Below are 26658 nucleotides of genomic sequence, written 5' to 3'. Positions count from 1 at the left end.
TTGTACATATACACCGACACGACCGTAACGACGCTACGCCTTTCCTTTATCATCCGTGGAGATCAAAACCAGTCGTTAGATGGACGACAAAGAAAATCAGTTTTATACCCCCAATGTATTTTTAGCCAACCCAGAAGATCCTCGGATTTAATAACTACGACTGTCAAGACAGTATTCTCAGCCATGTCCGGCAATGCCACTAGTTTTGTCAACGCTGACCTTTGTCGTGACTTGGCTGTGATGCATTTTTCCGTCAAGAAAGTATCCTCAATGTCCCTAGACTGCAAACTATGTAATGGATTGTACCATGGGCGGCCCGCCACCCGGGTTGTCAACGCTAACGCTCGCTGTGGGTTGGAAGTAGTGAATCCTGTACTACGGGTAAACACGGCGGAAGAAGGTTTTCCGTCGTACCAGTACCAGTTACAAGGAAAAGGGGATGAGACTATTGACATTGCAGCATGGTACGATGGCGTCGTGAAGTACGGGGTAGTGAGTGGGCATTACCTACATTGTCAAACGGAAGACTCCGCATTCCATGGCAGTTCCAATCCGAACGCACATCAGAAAGGAGACATACAACACTAATCCACCACCACCACCACCCCACCCAAACACGTAGATGACTATATCCCTTTCAAGCACCGATAGACAATTTACCTCGTTTTTTGTACAAAACATATGACCATGACTTTCGTTGCTTTTCACCATGATCACCAATGATCCCGCATCCTCATCACCTATCTCCCACCCATAAACTCAGGCTTAAACGCCTTAACACCCCCCGCCTTCATCAGCTCCCTCAACGCCATAGTAGCATACTGGCTACTCGCCAACTGTAACTTGATCACCACAGCAATCTTTTCCTCTCCCGCCTCTTCCTTCTCCTCTCCGTCCTCCATCTGCGCGTCTGCAATCTCTCCCTCCTTCCCATCCTCTTTACCCCCATCTTTCTTTCCAACATCTCTCTCGCGGCCCAGGCTTTGCAAGTCTGTTTGAACAAACTGCTCATCCACCTTCCTATAACTATGAACATTGAACTCAAGCGGTTGAAGTGGCCGGGCTAGGAACTTCCTATACCCCCCACTCAAACTAACCTCCCTCCAACTCCTCCGCATATTATACGGATCCAACCCCCCACCCTTCTCACTCCCCATGAACTCCTTGTAGTACTCCCCAATCTCATTTCTAGGGTACTCGACATCGAAGCCCGGTTGCGGCAAGACAACGTCCCAGATACTATACTCGCCACTAGCAGCTTCCTGCGCAGTAAGCGGACGCGCGCGTTCGAAATCCGCGTCGGGAGCAAGCGAAGAATCGGCGCCGGAGGGATCGATGATGGGTTCGCCGTCTTGGTCGTGTGTTGCTTTTGGCATTTTCTCCGTGCTACCCGTTTTTTTATCGCGGTGTTCGTTCACGAGGACGAGGTCGCCGGGAACGACTTTGTCGCCGTGGGTGGCCCAGCGTTTACCGGCTACGCTGTTCCAGACGAGGGATTGGTAGGCGTGGACGTACATTAGACGGAGTGTACGCGGGATAGTCATGAGCGCGCCTTGCCAATCCGTCTTGCGGTCGTAGCGGCCTGATTTACTGTTGCGCGAACTAAGATGTTGGATTATGTTTCGCTCCGCGGTGAATTTGCGGGGCAGGAAGTCGAGGGCTTCGGTGCCGGAGCCTTTGGTTTTCCAGATGTGCAGGGCGTGGGCGCGGTTGCGGTCGTCTTGCGAGACTAGAGTTGTGGACTCGGACGGGTTTAGGGCAGAGGCGAGGGCCGTGTCGCTGTATGCGAGGAGGTCTTCTACCGCGCCTTGAAGGTCGTCTTGTAGCATCTTGCGGCCGATGGCGTCGGTGCTTGCGGCGAAGGAGCCGAAGCGTTGGAGGCCGTAGTAGTTGATGAAGCCTTTTTGGGAGAAGTCGGTGATGGCTTTGCTGACTACGTCGTGGGCCAATTTACTTCGCTGAGCAAAGTCCAGTCCTTCTTCGCTCTGGAAATGGCAGTCTCGGAGGGTGATGGTGAACTCGTTGCCCATCAGGTCTCCTAGCTTTAGGTCGTTGTGGCGGTACTCAAAGTCTCCTACGGCGGCATTGAACAGGATCTTGTTGAAGTTCTGGATGCGCTGGGCTAGTTGACGCTTGACACAGACTCTTTGGACGGTGCATGCTCGTCTGTCTTTTGTGCCTGCGAAGCCGAAGCCTTTGGCGCCGCAGTTGAGCTTGCTTCCAAGGAACCCTACAACTTCCATTGTATCCTTGTTTTCCTTGTACAGATTGAAGTGCAGGTATTCTCCACCAAGCTCCTCCCAATCTTGACCTCCGCGTCGGCCTCCCTGGTTCTCGCGATCCTTTGCGCTACCCTTGCCCTTCTTCTTTTTGCGCTCCGCTGGTGGAGTCGCCTTGATGCGTATGGTCTGGTTCTCCTCCATTGCACTCTCGAGGAGGTTAGGAAAGATCCGACGTAGACTCTGGTGAGCCTGGGTGCGCTTGTCCTTATCGGTTATGGGCGACGATATGACGGCTTTGAAGTCTTTTGCCTTTCGCGATTCCTTTCTCCGTACTTGGCGGACAAGCTTTACGATCTCGTCGGTAGTCTGTTCGCCGAATATCGAGTGTAGGATATTGCGATCTTCTTCTGGCAACTGTACGTGTTAGCATTTGCGCAACATGTATGCGTACAGACCACCTACCTGTTCTTCAGGCTCTTCCTGAGCTACCGGCGGTTTCCCAATAATCTCCTCCCCACCATTCTCCTCCTCCTTCGGCGCATCTTCCACCTTTACCGGCTCGGGCACCGCAAGCGTAGTTTCACCAGCAACTCCCGCATCCTGCATAACAGCATCGACCTTCTCCTCAGTCGCTGCCGTACTCTCAGGCTTCCTTTCATCCACACCGTTGGTCGCCTCCGCCTTCTCTTTCCCAGCCTTCTTCTTATCCACCACCTCCGTGCTCTTCAAATGCAGCACCTGCCCATCCAACCCAATCTCATTGACCAAGAAATCCGTGTACCTCTGCTTCAGCACACCCGTAAAGCCCAGATTATCCGGGCAGACATATTCGGTTATACCGGCGCGTACTTCGCGCTCCAGATCCGTGTCAATGGTCGCTGGCGCTGAGGAAATCGGAGCTGTCTGCGGAGCTGATGTCGAGGTAGTGGAGAGTGAGGGAGCGGCATTGTCGTCAAGTCGCGCGCGTTTCGCCGGTCGCGTGGATTCGTCTGACGGTTCAGACATGTTTGCGCACGTGAGAGATGTGGTGGGGAGGTTGTGTGGGAAGGGTAGGTTTTGTAGAGAGGTGAGCTGCGAGATTCTGCGCGGGGAAGTTTTTCCCGAGGACGTGCGCGCGGGGAGGTGAGTTTTGGCGAGGGCCTCACATGTTAACATTAACACTATCTACATACTCTCACGTTGCCAGAACCTGTAATGAGATGGTTCAGACTACCAAAAAGACATCACAGACGAAATATTCAAGCATTGATAATATCACAAGATATTGATTCATCATCTATCTTCTCAACTGCACTCAAAAGAAAAGGTTCCGGCCCAAACTCCTCAATCCTGCCCAGGGGTATAAATAATGCTTCTCGACTTCATACAGCGTATCTTTCAAGCGAGTGTGACATTCCGCCTCTTACATGGGACAAAGACAGAACAACAAAAAAAGGATATACATGTTCGTTAAAAAAAACGGGTCCCCAAAGGGAAAAGAAGTGAAGAAGTGTCTATGTCAATGAACATCCATCAAGGATATCCACGTAGTGTTGTCGTAGAGACAAGACGAGTTATCTATGCCTGAGCGAAGATAGCAAGGGTAGCGCAAAAGTTGGAGCGGTTATCCTCGTCCTTGGCCAGACCCTGACCACCCATGGTGATCATGTTGACAGACGCCTTGGTGCTGAGACCGAACCAGTTGACGTTTGTCGAGTTGGCGATCTCGTTCATGTCTTGCTGGCAGTTCTGGCCAACAACACAGTCTTGGTCGTAGTTCTGGAAGAACGAGTAGGTACCCGCGCCGTAGGACCAGATGCTGTCGCTGCCGTCGGTGACACGGACGGCCCAGGCGGCCTTGGCTTGGCTCATGTCTGGGTCGAAGTACTTGTCGTTCTTGGTGAAGGGGACGGCGGCAGTGGGGTTGGGCTGGTAGTACGGTGTCTCAGTTTGGATGGCGCCGTAGAAGATGTCCTTGGCGCCGGAGAACTGGTATTGAGACATTTGGGAGTGCTCGGAGGCGGTGCCGTACATCCAGACGGGGCCTTGGGATTCGACGAGCATGCCGCGGCCGTTGTAGATGTCGATCTGGGAGTGGTCGTCTTGGTCGAGCTCGTGGTCGGCGGTCCAGAGCCACACGTTCTCGAAGTAGCCGTTGGAGTTCTTGGTGATGTGGAGTTGCATGAAGGAGCCGATGCACTCTGGGTTGGGCTCGTGGGTCGCGTCGGGGTTCTTCTTGCAGTTGGACGACTGGAGCTTGGTTCCGGCGTAACCACCGACACGGAAGTGGACATCCCAGAGACCGGCGGCACCGCTCTCGGCGTTGATGTTCCACTCCATCAAGATACCACCCGGAGCAGGGCCCTGGGTACCGATGATGAGGTCAGAGGCTTCGAAAGTACCCTTGTCGCCGCTCTTAGCACCAATCTGGAAACCAGGCTTGGGGTCGTCCATGTTGGAGAAGAACTCGCCGGTGATGAAGAAAGTGCTGTACACTTCGCCGACCATCTTGACGTTCTTCTCAGCGGGGACGACGACAGTCTTGGTGATGAGGTAGGCACCGTGGTCGACGTGGAGAACCTCGCCTTCCTGGAGACCATCGATAGCAGCCTGGATAGCGGCAGTGTCATCGGTAGCACCGTCACCCTTGGCACCCTTGGACTTGAGGCTGACGAACTTGGAAACGTCGACGTTCTCGTACTGGGGCTTGCTGCGCTCGAACCAGCCGTTGAGACCCTGGAGGCTCTGGGGCTTCGCGGGGGCGCCGTTGACATCACCCTGAACACGGCCAAGCTGTGCGCCGGCAGCGAGAGCGTTACCTTGAGCCCAGGTCTCGACCTTCTTGCCACCAGCAAGGATGGTGTTACCAGTAGCGCCAATGACAGCCTTCTCGGAACCGGTGAAGTCGCAGTTGTCGAGGATGAGAGTGCCGCCAGTGGTGGGAATGCTGTTCTCGGTGAAGGAGGAGTTGATACCGATGGGAGTGTTGGTGAACTTGCTGTCGAGCAGAAGGACGGAGCCGACAGTCTGGTTGGCGGGGCTGTTGGCCATGTCAAGACCGACCTGGCAGTTGTTGATGAAGATGCTCTTGTATGTGAAGAGCCAGTTCCAGTTCTGGAAGATGGCGGTACCGCAGTCATTGAAGGTCATGTTGCGGATGGTGAATTGCTGGGAACCCATGAAGGCACCAATGGCACCACCGTTGAAGGTCAGGTCGGTCATGAAACCACCGGAGCCGTTGTCCTGGAAGATACCCTTCTGGTCCTTGCCGGCGTCACCCTTGGCCATCTCGAAAACGATGTTCTGGAGACTGGTGGCTTGAGAGACCTGCCAGTGGATACCAGCGGCAGCCTTGGTAGCGGAGATGTCGATGACAAAGTTGCGGACCTGGCGGTAGAAGTTGTTCTGGTTGGTGTACCAGTTGGCGCCGTCGCCGCCTGGGATGTAGGGATCGGCATCGATCAAACCCATGCCCTCGAAGTCTGCGGTGGCCTTGAGGATGGGCATGTTCAATGGGTCGCCGACGAACTGGGTGTAGTAGTATTGGATGATGGGCTTGCTGATCATGTAGGTACCGGCGGGGAAGTAGATGAGTGCCGGTGTGGTAGTGGTCGAGTCGCAGCCCTCGCCGCAACGCTCGCCGTCGGCGATAATCTTGTTGATGATTTCGGTATCGTCGGTGGATCCGTCACCCTTGGCTCCAAGCTCCTTGACATTGCGGAAGACCTTGTAGGACTCTGGGTTGGGGTTGAAGGGAGCCTGGCCCTGGCGCTTGATGGTCTCGAGCCAGTAGCCGGAGGCACCGCCTGGTGCTGCCGGTGCCGGTGCTGCTGACGGAGCTGGTGCTGCTGATGGGGCTGGGACTGGTGCGTATGAAGCAGCAGGTGCTTGCGCAACGGGCACAGCAGTAGAAGGAGTGGCGGAAAGGAGGACGCGCAGCGTCAAAAGAAGCGCTCCAGCGCTAAAGGCAACCATAATGGCAGTGCGTTTGTTGAAGTTCGGAGTAGCTAGTTGGAAAAGTCTCGACTTGAAAGACTGGAAGTATCGTTGTCAGTTGACCGGCAAAGGACGTTGATAGTGTTGTTGGATCGTCGAGTAGAAAGATTGCAAGTTTGCAAGTTTGCAGAAGTGGTGGTAAGGTTGGCTAGCAACGAAGGAAGAAGAAAGTAGTAATGTTGTTGTGAGAAGATGACTCTACACAATAGAAATGAATGACAGAGAACAATAAGAACTGAAGGCACACAATGAGTGCTGGTAGCTGACAATCGCCTGCGTGAAGGGAAAAAGTGAATGGGGGTGCCGCCGCATAGTATATGTACAGCAGTTCATTCAGGAAGGGGACTTACAATAGGATCGGGGCGCCAATCAACGTTGTCGAAACGCCTTGTTTCAAGTTTCGGGTAGCCGGGGTGTGATGTTCGCTGTGCTGTGCTCGATTCATGTTCCCCGGCATTGAGTAGGCATTTTATATCCTCGTCGTCGCTGTGATACCCACGCTCTTTTGCCATCTCTTCATCGTGGGCGTTCATCCTCCCCGATTCACAAAGCAGTCCCTCTTCCTCCCTTGCCTCCTGACGACCGCTTGCGGCCATGTTTTGAAGCCGCATTCCACGCCCGCAGACAAGTGCCGGCTCGTGGTTGCGTGCCTGTGACCCTGCCGCCGTCGCGTGCGTCCAAAATTACCTAGGGTCTCCACTAGCCAGGCCCACAAGACTGTACCCGTTGTATCCCTTTCTCCGCGTGAAACAAGCGGGAGACGATGGCCAGTGAGTGGATGGGGAGGTTAGAAGGCGGCGAGGCGAGCGTTTGTTCCTGAAGGGAAATCAGGGATGTGGTTGGTAGCGCCACATCCGATGCCCGCATGTGAGACGGCGCTGAAACGCCAGGCCATCGACAGGCCCTCGCTCGCCCGCCGCGCAGATAAAGCATTTGCCAGCGCGTCAACGCCACGCGCGACTTTCTCTGCAATTCGACGCGACGGCCCGGCAGGAGATCGTGGATACACTGCGATGCGCCGGGCTCCATCCAAGAGGCGCTTGAGAGTCATGCCAAGGTGTGGTGGACGGCATTGTACTCGACCACGACGTCGCTGTTCGCCTCGGCACGCGCACCTGGGCATCATGGGCATCATGGACATGTTGCCTCCACATGCCGATAACACACAGACATATAGCAGATGGTGTCATCCATGAGCGTTGTGCGCAACATAGCACGAGCCTTGCGGACAAAAAAGCTCGAACCGAACACCACCCCGATCGCTATCCTGGACGTGATGGGTTCCGAAAGTTTCTTTTGCACCAACGCAAGACATCACATCCACGCTATGCTGTGCTCCATCGCCGCCTAAGGACGCATACCCAACGGTCACTGTGTTTCGCGCCGCCACCGGATATACTGCTTTTCATTTCCTTCAGGATGTTTTTGTGGGGTCGGGGGACGTTTCGACGAAACCCCATCCGTCCATCTAGAGCAAGCCCGCGGCTGGCCTCGCAGATCCCTCATGCTTAACGCAACCTCTATTACTGCATTTCGACGAATAGCGTTGTGCAAGACCAGAATCACATGATATGGTCCCTACAGTCGTGGAAGTTTCTGCGTGATCTCTGTGTGATCTAGATTGTGGCTGATAGGATGCTCTTCACTTCGAGACAGCGATCTTCCATCCCATTCGCCATTCCTTCCCTCCGCTCAATCACCACAGACCCTTCGCGTCTTCTTCTTGAGCAGCCGCCTTCTGAGTTGCCTGTCCTCCATTGGCCTCTTCCTTCAACATGCGGTTAATGACCGTGGCGAGTCTTTCAATACCCTCGGCAAGCATATCTTCTTCTTCCCACTAGCAATCGATTAGTATCGCTTCGGAGACCCAATCGAGACGTATGTACTGACCGCAAAACAAACCCTGATGTCGTTGCTGAATGACGTGCCTTCATGGCCGGTGTCGCCGGGTACCTGCGTCTGTCAGTTGGGCGTACATGGCTGCGGAGCAGCATACTCACTTCGAACATCGCGCCCTACACAAGCGTCGTGGTTAGCTTTACCCATGATGTGGACTCGGGACATGGACATGATCGTAATCGTGGCTTGTACTCACCTGTGCGACGGCTAGATTCTCTTCTTCCTTTGCGCGTTGTGCTACCACTGCGCCTTTTAGCGGCGATGGCAACGTCAGCCAGATAAAGTATCCGCCGACCACCTCGCGATCGGTTTGGGGGGTGTCAACGCCCAGTGGGATGAGGTGTTTGTTGATGGCTTCCACCATTCGACGGTACCGGTTACCGTAGGTTGGCTGGAGTCGGTCGTACACGTAGCGTTGTAGCTCTCCTGTTTCCAGTGTCTCGGCCACAAAGCAGGCTGTCAGCTGGCTGGGTGCTCCGCCCGAACGGCTGGATCCCCTGGAACACGTTAGCTGTCATGCCGGATGGAGCGAGACATCGTTGTGACACCATAACCTCAGATCGATCTGAGCGCGATGGTTTCGATCTCGGGTATCCCAAATGCGGCATGAGTGATAGCGCATGGCGACAGAGACATATGACGGGATTTTCAAAAGATATGCTTACGTTTGCGAAACACCATACGCCATCTTGGGCGTTCCTTCACACCAACCCGTACGCAAGCCAGGGCCGAAGATCTTGGAAAACGATCCATTCGAGACTGCATTGCCGAAGCCATCTGCGCCATGTCTTTCGGCGCCGCCGTCCAGATATCTGTCGATGTCGACGATCCGGGGCAAACCGGCTTTCTCGATGGACAGCGTACTAGGACTTAGACTTGACGGCCATTGCAGGAAGTCATATACGTCGTCTGTAATGATAAGGGCATCGTACTCTCGTGCCAAACGTACCAACTCCTCTCTACGCTTTAGACTCATAGTCTTGGAGCTAGGATTCGAGAAGCCTGGAACCGCGTAGATGACATGTTTGTAGATTTTACTCGACGGCCTTGGCGGTTTGAATTGCTGGCAATGTTAGTAGCCATACGGGGATATATTCAGATATGTTGTCTCAGTAGGGTGCCATGAGACAACATCATTGTAGACCCACAACAGCCCAGACTGCCGGAAGATTCAGAGCAACTCACCGGCTCATTATTATTCTCAGATTTCGCACTCTCCTCACTCAGCTTAATCTGACTCCTCAAATACGCCATATCAATCCCCTCCTCATCCTCAGGCACGGCCCTCAGCTTTTTGTGGAACCCAGCATCCTCGAATATACGGAAAGCAAGCATATACGCCGGAGCAACGATCCACACATTCCGCGTATACACCGGATCTGTAAAGTCCTGAAGCAGGCAAGCTAGATTCTGGGATGCCCCACCAGAGATGCATATGCGGTCTTCGGATACCGGGTCCGCGGGCTTATAGAATGTCGTGAGCCATTGCGCAATATTGTTCTTCAGCCGCGGGTCACCTGAATCAGGCCCATAGCACATGGCCGGGTACGCAATGGGCTTCTTCTGGAGGACATTGTGGGCTGCTTTGTCGAGCAGTTGTGTTGGAAGTAAAGACACGTTTGGCCATCTGGTGCTGTTAGCGATTACTCTATTGGCCGCGTAATGTCCCAATAGGGTAGCGGGTTTGCATGAATGGCAGGGGCACGTGCCCTCTCAGCAAATTGATCAGCTTCTTGGAGCTAGTCTTGGAGCCGACGACGTCCGGTAGGGCGAACGTCTTGAGTATCTGGTCCGCGATAGTTTGGCCGCCGCCCATATTGGATTCTGTATTGGATGCTGATGAAGCCGTGGCGGCGTCGGAACACGGCTGCGTACCGAAGTGGCTGGTGCGCAGTTATGGGGCGGAGTGGACTCAGGCCGGCAGTAATAACGTGAGCGTGCCGCGATTATATCAGATGCGAAGTTCGGAGATGGGTCTGTTGGCAGCAATTGAATGAGCGTTTTGTCATTGCCATGCTCATACCAACGTAGGGCGCGCCTCCAGCACGTGTGTATGACAGATATGAGGCCTCGGGTGGACGCTATCGATTAGGGATGGTACGTCATCCGCTCGCTAAAGACCTCATCGATGCGGCCGGCGCTGTCGATAGTTCTACCGATGCTGCAAATGGTCACGAAAACACGACATGTCAGCTGCAGCTGAATAAATTCACTCGTGGTAGTATCGCACAGTTTTCTTCGACCGTTACACATTTGAAGGCCGGGCAACTCGAAACAGTCGTCTCTGGCACGACACGGCTGCGCATGGATCCGCTCCCAACTTCCGTGGATGAGGTGGGCCTTGCCCGCAGCATGCCCGCAGCATGCCCGCAGCATGAGGCGCAGGTGCTGCAGGTCACAGCCAGCGCTGGCAAAGGGTCCTTTCGACGTCAAAGAGGCCGCTGAGTGGCCGCCCGGCCATACCAAGGTGTAAATGCACCCCAAGGCTGAAGAGCAAGGCCAATGACAGATGTAGAGAACGACCCACGTTGTGGCCACCCGACCTTTGACGTTACTCGTGCACTAGCATGGTTACGACACTGCGGATCTGCGACAGCTCAAATATAGATCACCTAAACACCTAGTCCCTTCACTAAGCTTTTCAGTCCCTTTCGACATATACTAACTGACCGGTGCCCGGGGCCCTGCATGTGTGGTGCTCGTGTTTGCTGTTGTGTCAAACCCATGTTGCGGCGCGCATAGTATATTTTCCTACGCTTCACGACACCCCAACTCTTGCTTCTTTCGCGCCGCATAGACAAGTACTAGATCGCCTCGCCATGCTGGGAGACAAGAAGAAGTCCGCTCGTCGGCTGTCGAGTTTGTTCGGATCGTCTGGGTCGTCCGAGCCGTCAGGGTCTACGAACAATGCGAAGTTGAGCCCAACCCCTGCGTCATCAGAGTCCAGCAGCCGCTTGACCAAAGTGCGCAACCGCCTCTCTTCAGCGACACACCTCACGCCCGAATATCCTCCGCCCGCCGCTCAGTCACCACGCGCGGTGTCCCTCTCCAACCCCACCATCCAGCCGGTCGTGCCTGCCGATCTTGAGCCCCTCGAGCCACCGCCGCCGCTGGAGGTGCCGTCGCGCGCATCGTCACCAGCGAGTAGCCGACCCGGAACGCCGAGCTTAGACCCTTCCGAAGGGAAGTTGAAGAAGCTGCGCAGGAAGAGCGGTCTCTTTGGCGGCCCACCCGGCGGCATTGAGGGAGTAGACGCTGCGTCAGGCGCACCACAAGGCAATGCGAGTCCGCTGGCATGGATCGTCGGACACAAGGGCAAGGTGCCATACAACCTGACGTTTCTGCTGAACGGCGAAAAGGTAGTCTGCGGCTGCTCAGAATATCATACCAACGCTGACAAGATGAAAGGTCCCTGAACTCTGGGACGACGCTGGAGACACGTTTGTCTACCTCTTCCCCCGCACCTCCGACAAGGGCCCTTCCTTCCGCATCGACTCCTCCGTATACGCAGCATCGCACCTGCTCACCCGCCTCGTCCACGGCAGCCTCTACAGCGACGCGAACGTGCCCCCGCTCGACCTGGCCGACCGCACATCGCGACGCGTGTCACGGGAGCCATTTGGCGAACAGTCGCGGACTGCATCGCCTGACCAGAGCCAGATAGGAAGCTCGGATGAATCCATATCCAAGGGGTCCAGAGCGCTCAGCGACGCCCTGGAGGACGAGTACACGGAGAAGCATCTGTACATGCCCATCTCCCTGAGCTCCGACTCTGCCATCACCCCTCACGAGCCTCGGCTCGACGCAAACGATACCGACACCTTGGTCACCTACCGCAACTTCTTCGCCTTCCTCATCGGACAGTCGCTGGTCGCTACGGAGCGTCACTCAGACATCTTCGACATCTTCCTGCGGATAGGAGACATACTGTCGCACTATGCCTTCTCCAACGTCGACGGGTCCACCTTTGGCGAGGTCGCTGCGTCGAGCTTTGACTGCTATGTTGACGAGTTGACCCTCGCAGACGTCCGCCACAGCCGCGAGAAGACCATAGAAGCCATTGTGCTAGGAGAGAAGTTGCGCTCGATGGCACTATACACCGAGGGTTTCGTCCACGCTGCCGGAAAGTACAACAGCGTCAAAGAACTCGACTCGCCTAAATTTGGCATGATCAGCCCAAAGAGTTCTACGCGACTTGCCCGAGCTGCTATGGATCTGGAAAACCGCGAGCAAACCATCAATCACAAGCTCAAGGACTTTGAGTTTCCGCATATCTTCTCTGGCATTATGAACAGCGCAATGGCAAGCGAGGGCAAGGTCATCAGCTTCAAGAAGTGGAGGGCTGCCTTTATGACTATCAAGTCTTTCGTCATGGACTACTACAGGCACAAATACGGCTCATGGCTACCAAAAGCCAAGTCGAAGAAGAACAACCTGACTACAAGTGGCCTTAACCGACTGGTCTTACTAGAGATCTATCGCGACATGGCTAGTCTGTATGATCTCCTCGTGGATAGGAAGAACTTGACGAATCGCACTGCGGACGGCTTTATCGCAGAAGACGAAGGAACAGACATCGAATCCGTTGTTGCGCGTGCGCTGAGGAAGGTTCTGAGCGAATACGACCGCAGCACACCACCAGTCGCGCCACCAATTCCTTTTGACCTACCACTCTACCCCATCTCACAGAACGCGAAGACCGGCGACGCGAAGAAAGACGCAAAGGCGCGCGGAAAGAAGCTGCACAAAGACGAAGTCGCCAAGCTACTGAAGCAATCCCACAACGCCGATGCCGAGCAACAAACACCCTTCCTAGAAGCATTCCGCACATTCGAGTTCAAACAAGCCACCGGCTCAAACATGGACGACATGTGGGACATGCGATCAGGCCAATGGCTCTTCCTATACGCCGTAATCCAGTCCCTACCCATGTTGGTCGTCGACGCACCCGGCGTGCGCTTCACCGAAGGCGTAGAATACTTCCTCTGCGAAGTCCCACGCAGCGGCGTCCCCTGGGCCCGAGAAGACACAACCCGCTCGCGAACCTGGTTCGGAGTCGCAGGCGGCGCGCAAGTCGTGTCCTTACCCACCGACGTAGTCGAGCACGGCGTCGAAGGCACGTTCCGCCGCTCGCACTGCTGGAAGAAAGCTCAGCAGTGGGCTGCAGACGATACTCTGCTCAACGCCGCGATGCAGGAACTCAATGCGAATGCGAGCCCGTTACCGCCGCCACCTGGTCTTCTTGATCCTGGTGCGGCTGCTCGTGCGCGGAGTCAGAGCCCGGATCGAAGGCGGGAAAGCGTTATGAATTTGGGGTTGGAGGCGTTGCCGCTGCCGCCTGGTGTTGCGCCGCCGATGCCAATGGGCAGCCCGAGTTTGAGGCCCGCGAGCAATCACGATCCTAACAAGACTTTCGATGATATATTAGGAACGTCGGCGTCGGACAACGGGAAGAAGAACAAGAAGAAGAAATGAGGTGTCGACGATGAGGGATGGGATATGGGTTGATTGGGGCGGGTTTGATGCATAAAAGCGCGTGTTTTCATAATGTTCACGTTCGGCATATACTGGAGGCAGCATTGGCGGGCTTCTTCTAATGATTTGGAGCGATATCGCATGTATGCGCGCAGATGCTATAATGTAGAGGCTGGATTTAGAGCCCGATATATAGAAATGGCATATCCATGGATGAAATGTACCTATCGCAGCTATCGCGCATGTCGCTAAGGGTGGGTGGGGGAGGAGGAGGGGAGGCGGAGGGGAGGCGGAGGGGAGGCGGAGGGGCGGAGGTGGAAGTCATCGTTATGGAATCTTCATGTTGAAAAATGTGCCATTTCTCTAGAGGTTGGTCTTCGATATCTTGGTGACACCTCATGTCTGAATTGGCTATTGCATCGTACCTATCGCAGCTGTGGAGCTTGTCGCTAGTTCCCGCTTCGCATTATCGCCGATATCGTCGCGCCCTACACATTTACCCACACGAACACTCACCGTTGCAAACTCGCATGCCGTTGAAGCAAGGAAGCTTCAATCGCGGCTTCCACACCTTCAGATTCTGTCAACATGACGTCCTCGCTACCGGGAAACCGCGACCTGCCAGTCTCGCAGTACAATCTAGGGACGTACTGGGGTCGCGTGCAGCATTCAGCAAACATATCAGATCCGAGGTGAGACACTGCGCGCATGGGGTGACAACGTTTCGTTGGGGATACTGGGTGTGGTGAGTACCACGACCTTGAGCTTTCATCGCTTGTTTATGTCTCTATATCCAGTATACAGTCATAACTAACAGCACACGCCAGAACCCTTCTCACGTCGTCGGCCGGCCTCGAAAATGCAAAGAAACTTGTTACCGCGTACAAGACGGGCAAGATACCAGAGATGACGCCCGAGCTGTGGAATGCGAAGAAGATAATCGATTCTACCATACACCCAGGTACTACAACCGGCGCGATCGCATAATGAGGGAGAGACGCTGACAGAGTGAAGACACGGGCCAGCCAGTCTTTCTGCCTTTCCGCATGTCATCCTTCGTCCTGACCAACTTGGTTGTGACGGCTGGTATGCTTACACCGGGTCTTGGGGTACGAGGAGCCTTCACACTAGGAATGAGCGACATACTAATTGCGTACAGACAGCGGGCACACTAGGATGGCAAGTCACGAACCAGTCGGTCAACGTCGGAATCAACTTCTCCAACGCGAACAAGTCGATCCCGCTTTCTACGTCAACAATCGTCCAATCCTACCTCCTTGCCGTCAGCGCATCATGTGGTGTCGCACTCGGTCTCAACGCGCTGGTACCCCGCCTCAAGAGCCTGTCGCCCAACGCGAAAGTCATTGCCGGGCGATTGGTACCTTTCGCGGCTGTCGCTACAGCTGGTGCGCTGAACGTGTTCCTCATGCGCGGTGAGGAGATTAGGCAAGGCATCGACGTGTACCCCGCGCTATCGGAAGCTGAGCGAAAAAGGGTCGACACGGGAGAGATGGAGGTCAAGCCACTGGGCAAGAGCAAGAAGGCAGCTACACTTGCTGTGGGAGAGACGGCCCTGAGTCGCGTGCTCAATGCGACGCCTATCATGGTGCTACCGCCTCTCCTGCTTGTGAAGCTGCAGAAGACAGAATGGCTTAAGCAGAGGCCTAGGATGGTGACGCCGGTGAATTTGGGTGAGTCAATACCAAAGGTGTTTGTAGGATGATACATAGGTAGCTAACGCGCAGGCAGGACTTATTTTCACGACATCCATTTTTGCGCTGCCACTTGCGCTCGCTGCGTTCCCGCAACGCCAGGCTGTCAGTGCGCAGTCGCTCGAACCCGAGTTTCATCAGCGCGGTGGCAAGGATGGCATGGTGGAGTTTAACCGTGGGATATGATGGACCGGTAGTATGGCAAGAGAACACGGTGGCTGTATATATGAACAGCAGTGACAGAACTATTGTGTGAAATGCTTCAGGCGTATATGCCATGCTGCAGGCATCAGACGCAGTCGAACATTGCTGCAAGCAGGCGTAGGACGTGGTCGCGCTGCTGCATTGCGGCGAAGACGGTTTTCCTGACGCTGTGATTGGCCAGATTGCTCAAAGGATCTCGAAGGGCATACAGAGGACTCGACACGATTACTAGATAAGACCAAATGTCCTCAATCCAAAAGAAGTGTTAGGCAGCAGTGAATTAAGCTTTTCATCAAACGACCGTCTCTACATGTGACGTTGCGTTGATGCTATAACGTCAAAGTGTCCTTTGGAGAAAGACCAGGTGTCAAATAAGTCCGGGACAGGGTAGCTCGATCCAAGTACATTACTACGAAACCGCCCTCGCATTTCAACACTCAAAGGACCACGGTTTCGACCGACAACCTATTCACCGCTTTTTCTCTGGGATAGATTCCCAGTCGTTCTCTTCTCTTCTATCGAGGTTTTCTACTGCAACGTATAACCTCTCACACTTCTTCCCCGCGGCGAAGCACGCACATCCCACCACAACCTCTCCACGCCTGCCGTTAACGACACCTTTCACTTTCCGCACCACACAACACATCATGGCGCCACCCGGACGCCGGAGAGGCAACCTCTCACCGGGAGCCATGCTCCTCGGTCTCTTCCTCCTCTTCTCGACGACCGCCTCCGCCGCCTCAGCCGTCATCGGCGTAGACCTAGGCACCGAATACATCAAAGCCGCGCTCGTAAAGCCTGGCGTTCCCCTCGAAATCGTCCTGACAAAAGACTCGAAACGGAAAGAGACGTCAGCCGTCGCTTTCAAGCCTTCCAAGAGCGGTGCCCTACCTGCGGGCTCCTTCCCCGAGCGCTTCTACGGCGGCGATGCGATTGCGCTCCAGGGACGCTTCCCGGGCGATGTATACCCGAATCTGAAGCACCTTCTTGGTGTATCGAGTGAGAGCGATATCGTGGGCACGTACAAGGAGAGATACCCTGCGTTGGAGGTTGCAGGAACGGACAAGCGCAACACGGTTAGCTTTGTGAGCAGCGTCTTCGCTGAGGACAAATCATACACGGTTGAGGAGCTACTGGCTATGGAGTTGAAGAACGTCAGGGAGAACGCAAAGGCCATGGCGGGCAAGGGCTACGATATCCAGGACGTTGTCTTTACGGTTCCGGCTTTCTACACGGTCGACGAGAGGCGCGCACTTGAGGTTGCTGCTCGTCTGGCTGGTCTCAAGGTGCTCAGCGTTGTGTCTGATGGTCTGGCTGTTGGTCTCAACTACGCTACTGGCAGGACCTTCCCCGACGTTACAAAGGACGGCAAGCCGGAGACGAACCTCGTGTTTGACATGGGCGCTGGATCTTTGTCGGCTACTGTTCTCAAGTTCCAGGGCAGGTCTGTCAAGGACGTTGGCAGGCGCAACAAGACTATCCAAGAAGTTCAGGTCATGGGCGCTGGATGGGACCGCACGCTTGGAGGTGATGCGATGAACTCGCTCATCGTCGACGACATGGTGGCTACCTTTGTTGAGCTTCCAGCTGCCAAGAGCGCTTCTTTCACCGCCGACAAGGTCAAGGGCCATGGACGTACCGCTGCGAAGCTCTTCAAGGAGGCTGAGAGGGTTCGCCAGATGCTCAGTGCTAACAAGGAAACTAACTCTTTCTTCGAGAGCTTCTACGAGGATGTCGATTTCAAGTATAAGCTCTCTCGCACCAAGTTTGAGGAGCTCACTGCCGACTACGCCAAACGTATCGATGGACCGATCAACCAGGCTCTCACAGCTGCTGGCCTTACATTCGCTGATATCGACTCTGTCATCGTCCACGGTGGCGCGAGCCGCACACCCTTTGTCCAGGCCCGTCTCGAAGCAGTCGCTGGCAAGAGCAAGATCAGGGCAAACGTCAACGCCGACGAGGCCGCCGTATTCGGCGCTGCATTCAAGGCCGCTGGTCTCAGCCCGTCTTTCCGCGTGAAGGAGATCCGCGACTCGGACACCCAGGGCTACAATCACGGCTACCAGTACATGCTCAACCTTAAGGAGCGCGACCAGAAGATCTTCACTCCCAACGCAAAGCTTGGCGCGACCAAGGACCTGCCTTTCAACTTCATGGGCGAGTTCGAATTCACCATGTACCAGGCTGTTCCTAGCGCTAACGGCGAGGTGTCCAAGGAGCCTACTCTTCACTTCCAGAGCGGTAACTTGACTAAGGTTGTTACTCACATGATCAACGAGAACAAGTGCGAGCGCGACAGCTTCAACAACTACGTTCAGGTTAGGCTTAGCCCTGTCACTGGTACTCCTGAGGTCTTGTCTGCGTGGGTTACCTGCGAGACTGAGAGTGAGGAGGTCAAGGGCGGCATTGTTGATGGTGTCAAGAACTTGTTTGGTATGGGTGGCAAGAAGGATCAGGAGCCGTTGAAGGAGGGCGAGAGCTCTTCTTCTTCATCTGCCTCGTCCTCCAAGTCCTCCAAGTCATCGTCGTCTTCGTCTTCCGCAGGTGCTGAGAGCACTGATGCTGCGAAGGCTGGAGAGAAGAAGATCAAGACTGTTAGGTCGGCAATTACGTATGATGTTGAGCAGCTGGGTTACAAGAAGTTCCCTCGTAAGGAGATGAAGAGGATGCAGGACAGGTGAGTCTGTGAGCTTTGTTGTATTCGTTCAAAGACTAACGTCGACAGGCTCGCCGCTTTTGATTCATCTGACAAGTCTCGCCGCACCCGCGAGGAGGTCTTGAACTCGCTTGAAGCCTTCACCTACCGCGCTCGCGACTATCTCGAGGACGAATCCTTCATCGGTGCTTCCACCTCTGCCGTTCGTGACACACTCGAAAAGACCCTCAGCGCCGCGTCAGACTGGATGTACTCCGGTGGTGCCGATGCCGACGAGAAGACTCTCAGGAGCAAGCTCAAGGAACTCGAGAACATTGTCAACCCAGTGATGAAGCGCAAGGACGAGGCCTCCAAGCGCCCCGATGCCATCAAAGAGCTCAAAGACACCATCGCCCACATCAAGGAAGTCGAGCAACTAGTCGACAGCCAGATCAAGACGCAATCTGCCGAGAGCTCCAAGAGCAGCGAAGCCGTCTCCAAGGCCTCCGCTGACGCCTCCGCCTCACCTTCCACCGACCCCATGGACGAGCTCGATGAAGAAGCTGACACACCCGCCGCGCCTGAGATCACCGAAGTCCCTACCATCTACACCGAATCCGACCTCCAGACCGTCCAAGAGCACGCACAGAAAGCACAAGTCTGGCTCGACGACAACGAAGCCAAGCAAGCTGAACTCGGCCCCACAGATGATCCCGTCTTTACGGTCAAGGACATCATGGCCGAGAAGAAGAAGCTAGACGACGTCGTCATGGACATGATGATGAAGAAGATGAAGCACTTCAAGCCCCCGAACCAATCTAGCTCGAAGACCAAGACCGCTAAGCCCAAGACGAAGAAGGCGAAGAAGACCAAGACGAAGAAATCTGCTAAGGCTGAGACGAAGGAGACTGATGTCCCCGCTGCAGATGGTGAGAGCGGTCCTAGCCAAGCGGAGTTGGAGGAGGCGTTGAAGAAGGCGGGGTTTAGTGCTGATGGCATTAAGTTGCAGAATGTGGGGAGTCAGACTGGTGAGGAGGGGGGTGAGGGGGATGTGACGGATGAGAAGGGCAGGTTGCTGAAGAAATTGGATATTGGAGAGGGGGCGAGTGAGGAGGATATCAAGGCTGCTATTGATCGGTTGGTGGCGGAGGGAGGTAAGGGGAAGAGAGAGGAGGGAAGTGATGAGCTGTAGATATTTATGACGATAGAGGAAGGGCAGGATGTGCTCGTATGATGGGGGAAGGAGATGGAAGTGATAGACGATGAAGTGAGTAGATGATCAATGCGAATGCGAATGCGAATTTGATAAGTCAACGATACGAGCCTCTTTATACACTGTTTGCTCACTCTTAGGTATGTTAAGCTATCGGTTTACACACCTTCCAGTTTAGTAGATCACGGCGCGAGACATCCACCTCCTGGGTGGGTGGGGGAGGCGGAGGGGAGGCGGAGGGGTGGAGGTGGAGGCTGTTCGTTCTTGCATCTGATCCAAGTATCAAGTTATCGGCTTCTACTGGAGGTGGAGGCTGAATCTCTCTGACTTCGTCTTCATCTCATCATAATCCGATCACATCCAATCTCGAACAATTACTCCAAGTATCAAGCTACCGGCTTCCACCCCTTCCAGCCTTCCACCTCAGCATGGGTGGGTGGGGGAGGTGGAGGGGTGGAGGTGGAGGCTCGATCTCTTCGCATCCGCGCTCGTCTCGTGATTATCCGATTATACCTGAGCAACCACTCCAAGTATCAGGCTACCGGCTTCCACACCTTCCATCCTTCTACCTCAGCACCCGCACTCTCAAGCATCAACTCTACATCTATCTCAACCTCTCTAGCTGTCTTGTCATCGTAGTCGTAAGTAGAGTGCGCACCTTGCAACAAGATGACTTTGAATCCAGCGGCTAGAGCACCTCTGCATGTCGAAAGGACGCAGCATTCACTTTGTATGCCAAAGGCTACTATCGTGTGTACACCCGAGCTTTTCAGCTGGGCGGCAAGGGATGGGTTGGACTCGAAAGTATCGCCTAAACGCATTTGTCAAGAGAAAACAAAAACACAATATGAATACTCACGGACATCCTTCTCTACCAGTCGTTCCCATTTATTATCGTCTCGTGGCTTGAACACCAACTCCCACGCCTTACTCCCCCTCACCAGCGGTCCTTTCTCAGCAAACTCTTCATGCTGAACGAATACGATCTCCAAACCTGGTTCTCGGCCCTGTTCACACGCCGTATCGATGGCCCGACGCGCTCGCTGCAGGATGCTCGTTCCAGCTCCTCGAATGCGCTCCGCATGTGGTATTTCGGTCGCTGCGTTTTGCGCTAATTCGACTTGGATGTCGATTACGAAGAGGGCTGTTCGTGGCATGATGGGTATGGGGTTTGGGGATGAGGAGGGGGGTTGTGATGTTGTGCATGTTGGGTGCATGGCGTATGAGTCATGGTCAGTATACTGGCGGAGGTAGAGCCGAGACAATCTGGAAGACTACGAGTGCGAAGGAAGTTGGGAGTGCGATTGAGTTGGTGAATCCATCTGTTGTCTTCTGAAGATCTAGGCAATACCAGACTGTACTTGTAGTGTCTCGTCATGGATGGCGCGGGAAGGCTGCTCATTGTTCTCGGTTGAGTAATGAGATGCTAGACGCCGCTTGCAGTAAGATGGGGATATCCATTGCTTGATTGTGCCCATGTAGCACGTTGAAAGCTTGAAGCTCTCAAGTCCACTGCCTGGACATCCAGCAGCTTGAGTAGATGAAATCGCCCTTATACGCGTGAAATAGGAGCCATGAAACGCAGAGTTCAAGCCAGCGAGGGGCAGAGTATGCCAGACTTGGAATAGTGAGTTGATGCAGCATGTGCTGGCTATCGTGGTTGTGGTAATTACGAGCGAAGAGGAATTAGTTCAAACAGGAGGGGTAGACTGTGCCCCGCCGCAGAGCCAGCACAGCGATACGTGGACATGAAGCGGCTGGTAAGAAGCTTCGATGAATCGATGAAAGCGTCAACGATATATCGTGAGATTGGTAGCCCTTCTTTGTTTTGACGAGCTTGTGCCACCTGCGATCGTCTTCCTACACCGACCTTTTTACAAAGACGTGAATCAGCGACTCAAAGATTTTCTGGTCGTCGCCATGCGCGCGTGCAACGGTCTGTCTCGTGGTGGGGTACTGGCTATCTTTGAGTAGTCATGTTACATGCTGCAGAATGAGGCTGTACTCGCATGAAGGAAGATCCAGATCCTATCAAAGGCGAGGGTTCTCAAAAAGGCATGCAGGCGGGAACACTACCGGGGCGTCACCCACTGAAATCCGAAGGCTCCATGCTGGAAGGGTTGGAAAGTATGGGGCGCGAGGCCGTTGGTGTACGTTTGGGGTTAGGCGCTAAAGTGTCGGTGTGTAAACAAACTCCAGCACGCTCTTGACACGTCGACAACGCACGCGCTAGCCATCCCAACCACCTCGCTGCCAACCCCCACCGGGTGCCGCCTCGGCTCACCATGAATTTCAGATGATGGGATCCCTGGCCTCCCATTCTATCTATCTTGCAATTGTTCCATCTCACAAACTTTGAGTTACACATTGCGAAGAATTGTTGGAAGAAAGGTCGATATGGCTACTACCATGCACCACCCGTCTCCCCAGCCGGGCCTTACCTCATTCGCCATCTACGAAGACCCACAGGATCGCGAACCCTTGTCGCCTTCGGACTTGTTCGACGGCAGTGACTCGTACCACTCCGAACGCTCGTTCCCCATGGCCCACGACGTTGTACATAGCATTGAGCTGGCACAGCAACAGGAGCCCGACGACGAGCCCCAGCCCTACCGCAGCTCCTACACCTCGCGCCCGGGGTCGCAGCAGCGCATGTCCTCGCACTACAGCTTCGTCTCGGCTATCCCCTCCGAGTCGTCGATAGCTTCGAAACCCATCCTGCCCGCTAACGAGGCCGGTGCACGAGCACGCAAAGAACGTCCGCGCTTCCGGAATACTGAGTCTGTCCGCGCCATGCAGATGTCGTCGCCGCCGCCCACACTCGCACACCAGACCTCCCAAGAGCGACTCAAAGGGTCCTTCAAGCTGGCTACACCTAGCAGGAGCAGCAGATCAGAGCACGACATGTCGAGACAGTCTACCGGCTCACGGAGAAGGAGCATACGGGAGCCTCATAGTCCGAGACCGACCCCGACACCGCAGCAGGCGCCGCTGGTCCTGTTGCATGTTACCATTCTGCCCATGCAGGTACCGTACTCGCACGACATCATGGCCAGGATCATGCCTGATTGGCTGGTGGAGAACTACAAGCTGCTGGAGGAGAAGCTGCAGGACATCATCCTGATGCGACGCGGCCTTCTCATCCCGCACCCCAGGGACGAGTACGACCTGCTCGAGGAACGCATACTGGAAAGCTTGGAGCTCAGAACACCCCGCCTGCTCCCGTGCGGCCACTTCGTCCCACCCGAGGACGAGGACGAGCGGGAAGACGAGGACGATGTCGCGAGCGTCGGCGACGAGAACACCGGACGGGGCAGTCGCATGAGTGGAGGCACACTGACGGAAGGAAGCAACACCTCCCACAACGGCGACCACAGCATGTGCATAGACTGCCATCGCGAACTCAAGAAGCCCGGCAAAGGCATCGGTGCCGGCACACGGAAATGGGACATCAAGATCTACGCTGCCAACGGTCTGATGCGCGCCGCCGCCTGGCAAGCCTGCTGGAACGACATGGAAAGATGCGACGTCGAGATCCACCCCTGGATCCCCGAGGAGGTCCGCAAGACGCTCGAGCGCCGCGCCCAGGAGGAGCAAGAAGCCGACAAGCGCAAGGCACAATACACCGTCGAACTGCAACGCCAAATCCAAGAAGCCGCCGTCAAGACCAAGATCCTAGAAGAGGAAGCCAACGAGGCGAAGCGCAAGGAGGAAGCCGAACTACAAAAGAGCTTCGAAGAGGCCGCCGCCGCTCTACAAAGAAGCATCGAAGAGAAAGCAGCTGAGAGGAAGAAGTTCGAAGAGGACCTCCAGCTCAAGCTCAACGAAGCGAAGGAGGCTGTTCGTCTTGAACTCGAAGCCAAGGCCCTTGCTGAATCCGACGCCGTCGCCCAGCGTCTCCGTGCGCTGGAAACTGCTATCAAGGAACAGGAGAGCGCTGAAGCTGCCACACGTCTCTCGGCGGCTCAAATACCGCTCAGCACGCTGCTGAAGAACTACATCATCCTTCTCCTCAGCGACAAGCGCAACTCTATTATCTTGTTACTGGCTGTTGCGGTTGCGTACATGGCGATGAACATGCGTGCTGCTCAGCAAGCACCCGCGTCGGCACAGATGCTAGAGCTCCCCACCGAGGTTGCGGCGCCCATGATGAATGCTGTTACGGCTACTATGACTGCGACGAGTTACTCTACATTTACGGTTACGGAGTTTGCCACTGCTACTGCTGTCCCGGTTCTTGAGATTGCGGATCCGGAGATCGAGTCTGTGGCTGAGGAAGTGAAGGCTGAGGTTGAGGTTGAGGTTGTTGTCGAGGACAAGGCGGAAGAAGAGATATCTACCAGCCCCGCTGTAGACCTCGAGCTCTTCGACGTCGTTGTGGAGCAGTCTACTCCCCTCGCTGCTGCTGAGGTTGAGGTGAAGACGGATGTCGTTGCTTCCAACCAGACACCCGCTGAAACCTCGTTCTGCGCTCCAGACGTTGAGCCTGTCTTCTCAGCTCCGCTTGCGTACTGCGCGGCTTCTGCTTAGGCGCTCTTTCGCCTTCCTCCTCCTCCTCCTCCATCGCCTTCTCCCCACCCCGCATATTTCCTCCTCTTTTTCTTTGTCCTTTGTTATATTTCTCCTTTTCTCTTTTCTATGAAGCTTATAACGCATACCCCTCACGGCCTCTAGCATCTACCTATCTATATGCATATATATGTGCGTTTGCATTTGCATACATACACCACACGATACTATACCATGTCTTTCATGTTTCATGTTCATGACGTAATGTAGCGGTTTCGATTGAAGATATCCCTTTTCTTTCGCTTTTTTTTTCTTTCTTTATGGTTGGGTTGGGTTGGGTTGGGTTGGGTTGGTCGACGACTTGGATGGTGTGGCTGTGGATGGGGATGGGGATGTGGATATGGATATGGATATGGGGAGTATATACCAATATGAAGAATGAAGATATGATATGATATTATGGTGTGTTACATGAGCTGTGTGTGTTTTGATGACTTTCAGACACTGAATTAGATTAGCAGTGTATATATGGAGGATAGCAGGCATATCAGTGTAGCGTGGAGATATTCGACCTAGCTTTGAAGTTCATTCGACAAGGGAAGGAGCATAGTAGCCCTATAGACTAGTCTTTGTGATTATCAGGTTTGTATCAAATAGAGCTCTGCAAGTATCATCATGCACAAGCATCCATGCTCCCGTCTACCTAACCCCAAGCCACATCAATATCCACCCACTCACCCGCCCCAAATCCCTCCACCGCCTACTCCTCAGGCTGAATACCCTTCTTCTTCAACTCCTCCCTCTTCCTCCCCGCCCTGCCCTTCGCATCCTCAACCCACGCCCCATAAGCCCCCTCGCCCTCATTCAACTTCGCCCTCGTAACCGCCTTCAACAGTTCGCCAACAAAGCCTACGAAATTGTGTCTCCTCAGAGAGTTTTCGTATAGCCACTTCGCGCGCTTGTCCTCCTGCTCTTCGAGTTCATCCTCGTCGCCTATCTCGCGTGCGCGAATGCGCAGGTCGCGACAGCAAGCCATAAGATTGAAGCGGATTTCTGAGGCGGGGTAGCGCGCAATACGACGTTGGAGGACGGGGATTATTTTGTTGGGGAAGTCGCTCGGGGTACAGGGACCGTGGAGGATGGGCGCGGGTTGGAGGCCGTCGAGTTCGTAGAGTTTGTTGTTTATGGATGTGTAGCTGGGTGTGTGGATTAGTGGACTGTGGGTGAGAGGTGATAGGGAAGGGAGGAAGGGGACTTACGCGATAAAGTGGAAGACATCGTCGTCTTCAGTAGCCGTCCTTTGTGTCTCGTCGACGAACGGCGAAGAGCGCGCGAAAGAGTTGTGAGTTTCGCGGATGAGATCCGAGTTCGACAGTGTTTCTCCTCGTAGCTATGCCTCTTTATCAGCCCCTCCTATCCAAAGCATCCAGTCAGTCCCTGCCTTCACTTCACATACCTCTGGCGGAAAGTCCCCCGCGAATTCCTTGAACTCCTTCAGTTCCTTGCCGATATCAACCTCCTCCTCCCTATTCAACAACAGCGAAACAATCGCCTGTGTACCACACGCATTCTGTATCGTTTGCGCAGGGAAGAAGAGCTTATTCGCCGCCTCGTAGTCGTACGTCCCGTCTTTCGGTACGTCGCTGGGTTTCTCGCCGGTCGGGTACTTGAAGAGGAAGATTACGCCGTACAGTGTACCGAGGGCTTGTAGGTCTGAGGGTTCGAGTGTGGTGAGTTCTTCGAACTCTACGCCCTTGACACCGAGCTTCTCGATGAGGTATGTGAAGACACCCTGTTGGGGTTGTTAGTATACGGTTTTCTTGGGGGAGGTTGAAGATGTGCTTACGGCATCGGACTCTATAGTGTTCCAGCCTCCCGACATAGTTGCGTGAAGGCAGAGCGGTGAGGTGCGCGAGTGTGTTGTCGATGTGTTTGGACCTACGCCATCGACAGGCGCCGCCGGAATAACTCCTCGGCCCGCGCTTCGGAACGTTCCGATGCCCCACTATGAATTGGAAGTGAACAAGGTCGTCCCATGTGCTGACCCTTCTACCCGGTATCGCTCGTGTTCATAGAATTGTCTTCTCGTGATCTTATAGGCTCGCGCTTAAATTTAAAGTCTTTTTATAAGAGACTTTAAGTATATATATTAGTAAGTTAGTAAGTTAGTAATAGTAATTTACTAAAGTTTATTAAAATAGTTATTTTTATATTTAACTATAGTAGCTAAAATAACTTTATAATAAATATATAATAAGTTAATTTAATAAGTTTTATAATAGCTTATATAAAACTAAAGTTAAAGCTTAAAATACTTATAAAAAAGTACTTTTTACTACTTTTTTTTTCTTTTCTTTATTATAATTATAAGTAATTAAAACTTTTAAGACTCTTTTTATACTTACTATTATTATTAGTATTTTTTTATTTTTTTAGTAAAAGTAAATATACTTAGCTTTTTAAATTCTAACTAATTACTCTAGAGTAAACTTTTAAGCTATACTAATACTTTAATAAAAGCTATTTTTAATATTAATACTATTAGTAAATAAATATATAAGTACTTTAAGCTTATAAGTAAAGTAAAAATAAGTATACTACTATTATAGAACCTTAGTAATAGTATATAATTTATTTAAGTATATAAGTACGCGCTAATATTTACTATAGCTCTAGGCTAAATATATTAAGTAGATAAAATCTATATACTAAAAGCCTTACTTAAAAAGCTAGGCTTAAGGCTATTTTTTATATATTATAAAAAGTTAATTCTAGAAAACTTATATAAATATAAAAAAAAGATAGTAAATT

The 26658-nt window shown here is 53.6% G+C and overlaps 8 protein-coding genes across 8 annotated transcripts; 4 read left to right on the top strand and 4 right to left on the bottom strand.

Moving 5' to 3' along the window:
• Positions 1-740: 740 nt before the first annotated feature.
• J4E92_011025 (uncharacterized protein) lies at positions 741-3227 on the bottom strand (the record flags this gene model as incomplete). Its single annotated transcript, XM_051502358.1, has 2 exons — positions 741-2636; positions 2685-3227. 2 exons carry the CDS (start codon positions 3225-3227, stop codon positions 741-743), a joined length of 2439 nt encoding a protein of 812 aa, XP_051347428.1.
• Positions 3228-3779: 552 nt separating this feature from the next.
• Positions 3780-6793, bottom strand: J4E92_011024 (uncharacterized protein; the record flags this gene model as incomplete). Its single annotated transcript, XM_051502357.1, has 2 exons — positions 3780-6236; positions 6548-6793. The coding sequence occupies 2 exons, from the start codon at positions 6791-6793 to the stop codon at positions 3780-3782; spliced, it is 2703 nt and encodes a 900-aa protein (XP_051347427.1).
• Positions 6794-7893: 1100 nt separating this feature from the next.
• J4E92_011023 (uncharacterized protein) lies at positions 7894-9912 on the bottom strand (the record flags this gene model as incomplete). Its single annotated transcript, XM_051502356.1, has 6 exons — positions 7894-8034; positions 8088-8150; positions 8293-8593; positions 8762-9159; positions 9282-9723; positions 9872-9912. The coding sequence occupies 6 exons, from the start codon at positions 9910-9912 to the stop codon at positions 7894-7896; spliced, it is 1386 nt and encodes a 461-aa protein (XP_051347426.1).
• A 1003-nt stretch (positions 9913-10915) lies between these two features.
• Positions 10916-13571, top strand: J4E92_011022 (uncharacterized protein; the record flags this gene model as incomplete). Its single annotated transcript, XM_051502355.1, has 2 exons — positions 10916-11455; positions 11505-13571. 2 exons carry the CDS (start codon positions 10916-10918, stop codon positions 13569-13571), a joined length of 2607 nt encoding a protein of 868 aa, XP_051347425.1.
• Positions 13572-14159: 588 nt separating this feature from the next.
• On the top strand, positions 14160-15469 carry J4E92_011021 (uncharacterized protein; the record flags this gene model as incomplete). Its single annotated transcript, XM_051502354.1, has 5 exons — positions 14160-14263; positions 14399-14532; positions 14586-14680; positions 14731-15262; positions 15321-15469. 5 exons carry the CDS (start codon positions 14160-14162, stop codon positions 15467-15469), a joined length of 1014 nt encoding a protein of 337 aa, XP_051347424.1.
• Positions 15470-16134: 665 nt separating this feature from the next.
• On the top strand, positions 16135-19317 carry J4E92_011020 (uncharacterized protein; the record flags this gene model as incomplete). The annotated part of the gene is made up of 2 exons (XM_051502353.1): positions 16135-18167; positions 18216-19317. 2 exons carry the CDS (start codon positions 16135-16137, stop codon positions 19315-19317), a joined length of 3135 nt encoding a protein of 1044 aa, XP_051347423.1.
• Positions 19318-21747: 2430 nt separating this feature from the next.
• J4E92_011019 (uncharacterized protein) lies at positions 21748-23868 on the top strand (the record flags this gene model as incomplete). The annotated part of the gene is made up of 1 exon (XM_051502352.1): positions 21748-23868. The coding sequence occupies one exon, from the start codon at positions 21748-21750 to the stop codon at positions 23866-23868; it is 2121 nt and encodes a 706-aa protein (XP_051347422.1).
• Positions 23869-24607: 739 nt separating this feature from the next.
• Positions 24608-25729, bottom strand: J4E92_011018 (uncharacterized protein; the record flags this gene model as incomplete). The annotated part of the gene is made up of 4 exons (XM_051502351.1): positions 24608-25043; positions 25107-25237; positions 25304-25639; positions 25694-25729. The coding sequence occupies 4 exons, from the start codon at positions 25727-25729 to the stop codon at positions 24608-24610; spliced, it is 939 nt and encodes a 312-aa protein (XP_051347421.1).
• Positions 25730-26658: the final 929 nt, after the last annotated feature.

This window comes from Alternaria infectoria (genome assembly GCF_024043175.1).
Source record: "Alternaria infectoria strain BMP 0036 chromosome Unknown scaffold_52, whole genome shotgun sequence".
NCBI lineage: Eukaryota > Fungi > Ascomycota > Dothideomycetes > Pleosporales > Pleosporaceae > Alternaria > Alternaria infectoria.
Note: the sequence above shows the minus strand (reverse complement) of the source record. Positions and strands in the feature narration are given on the sequence as shown.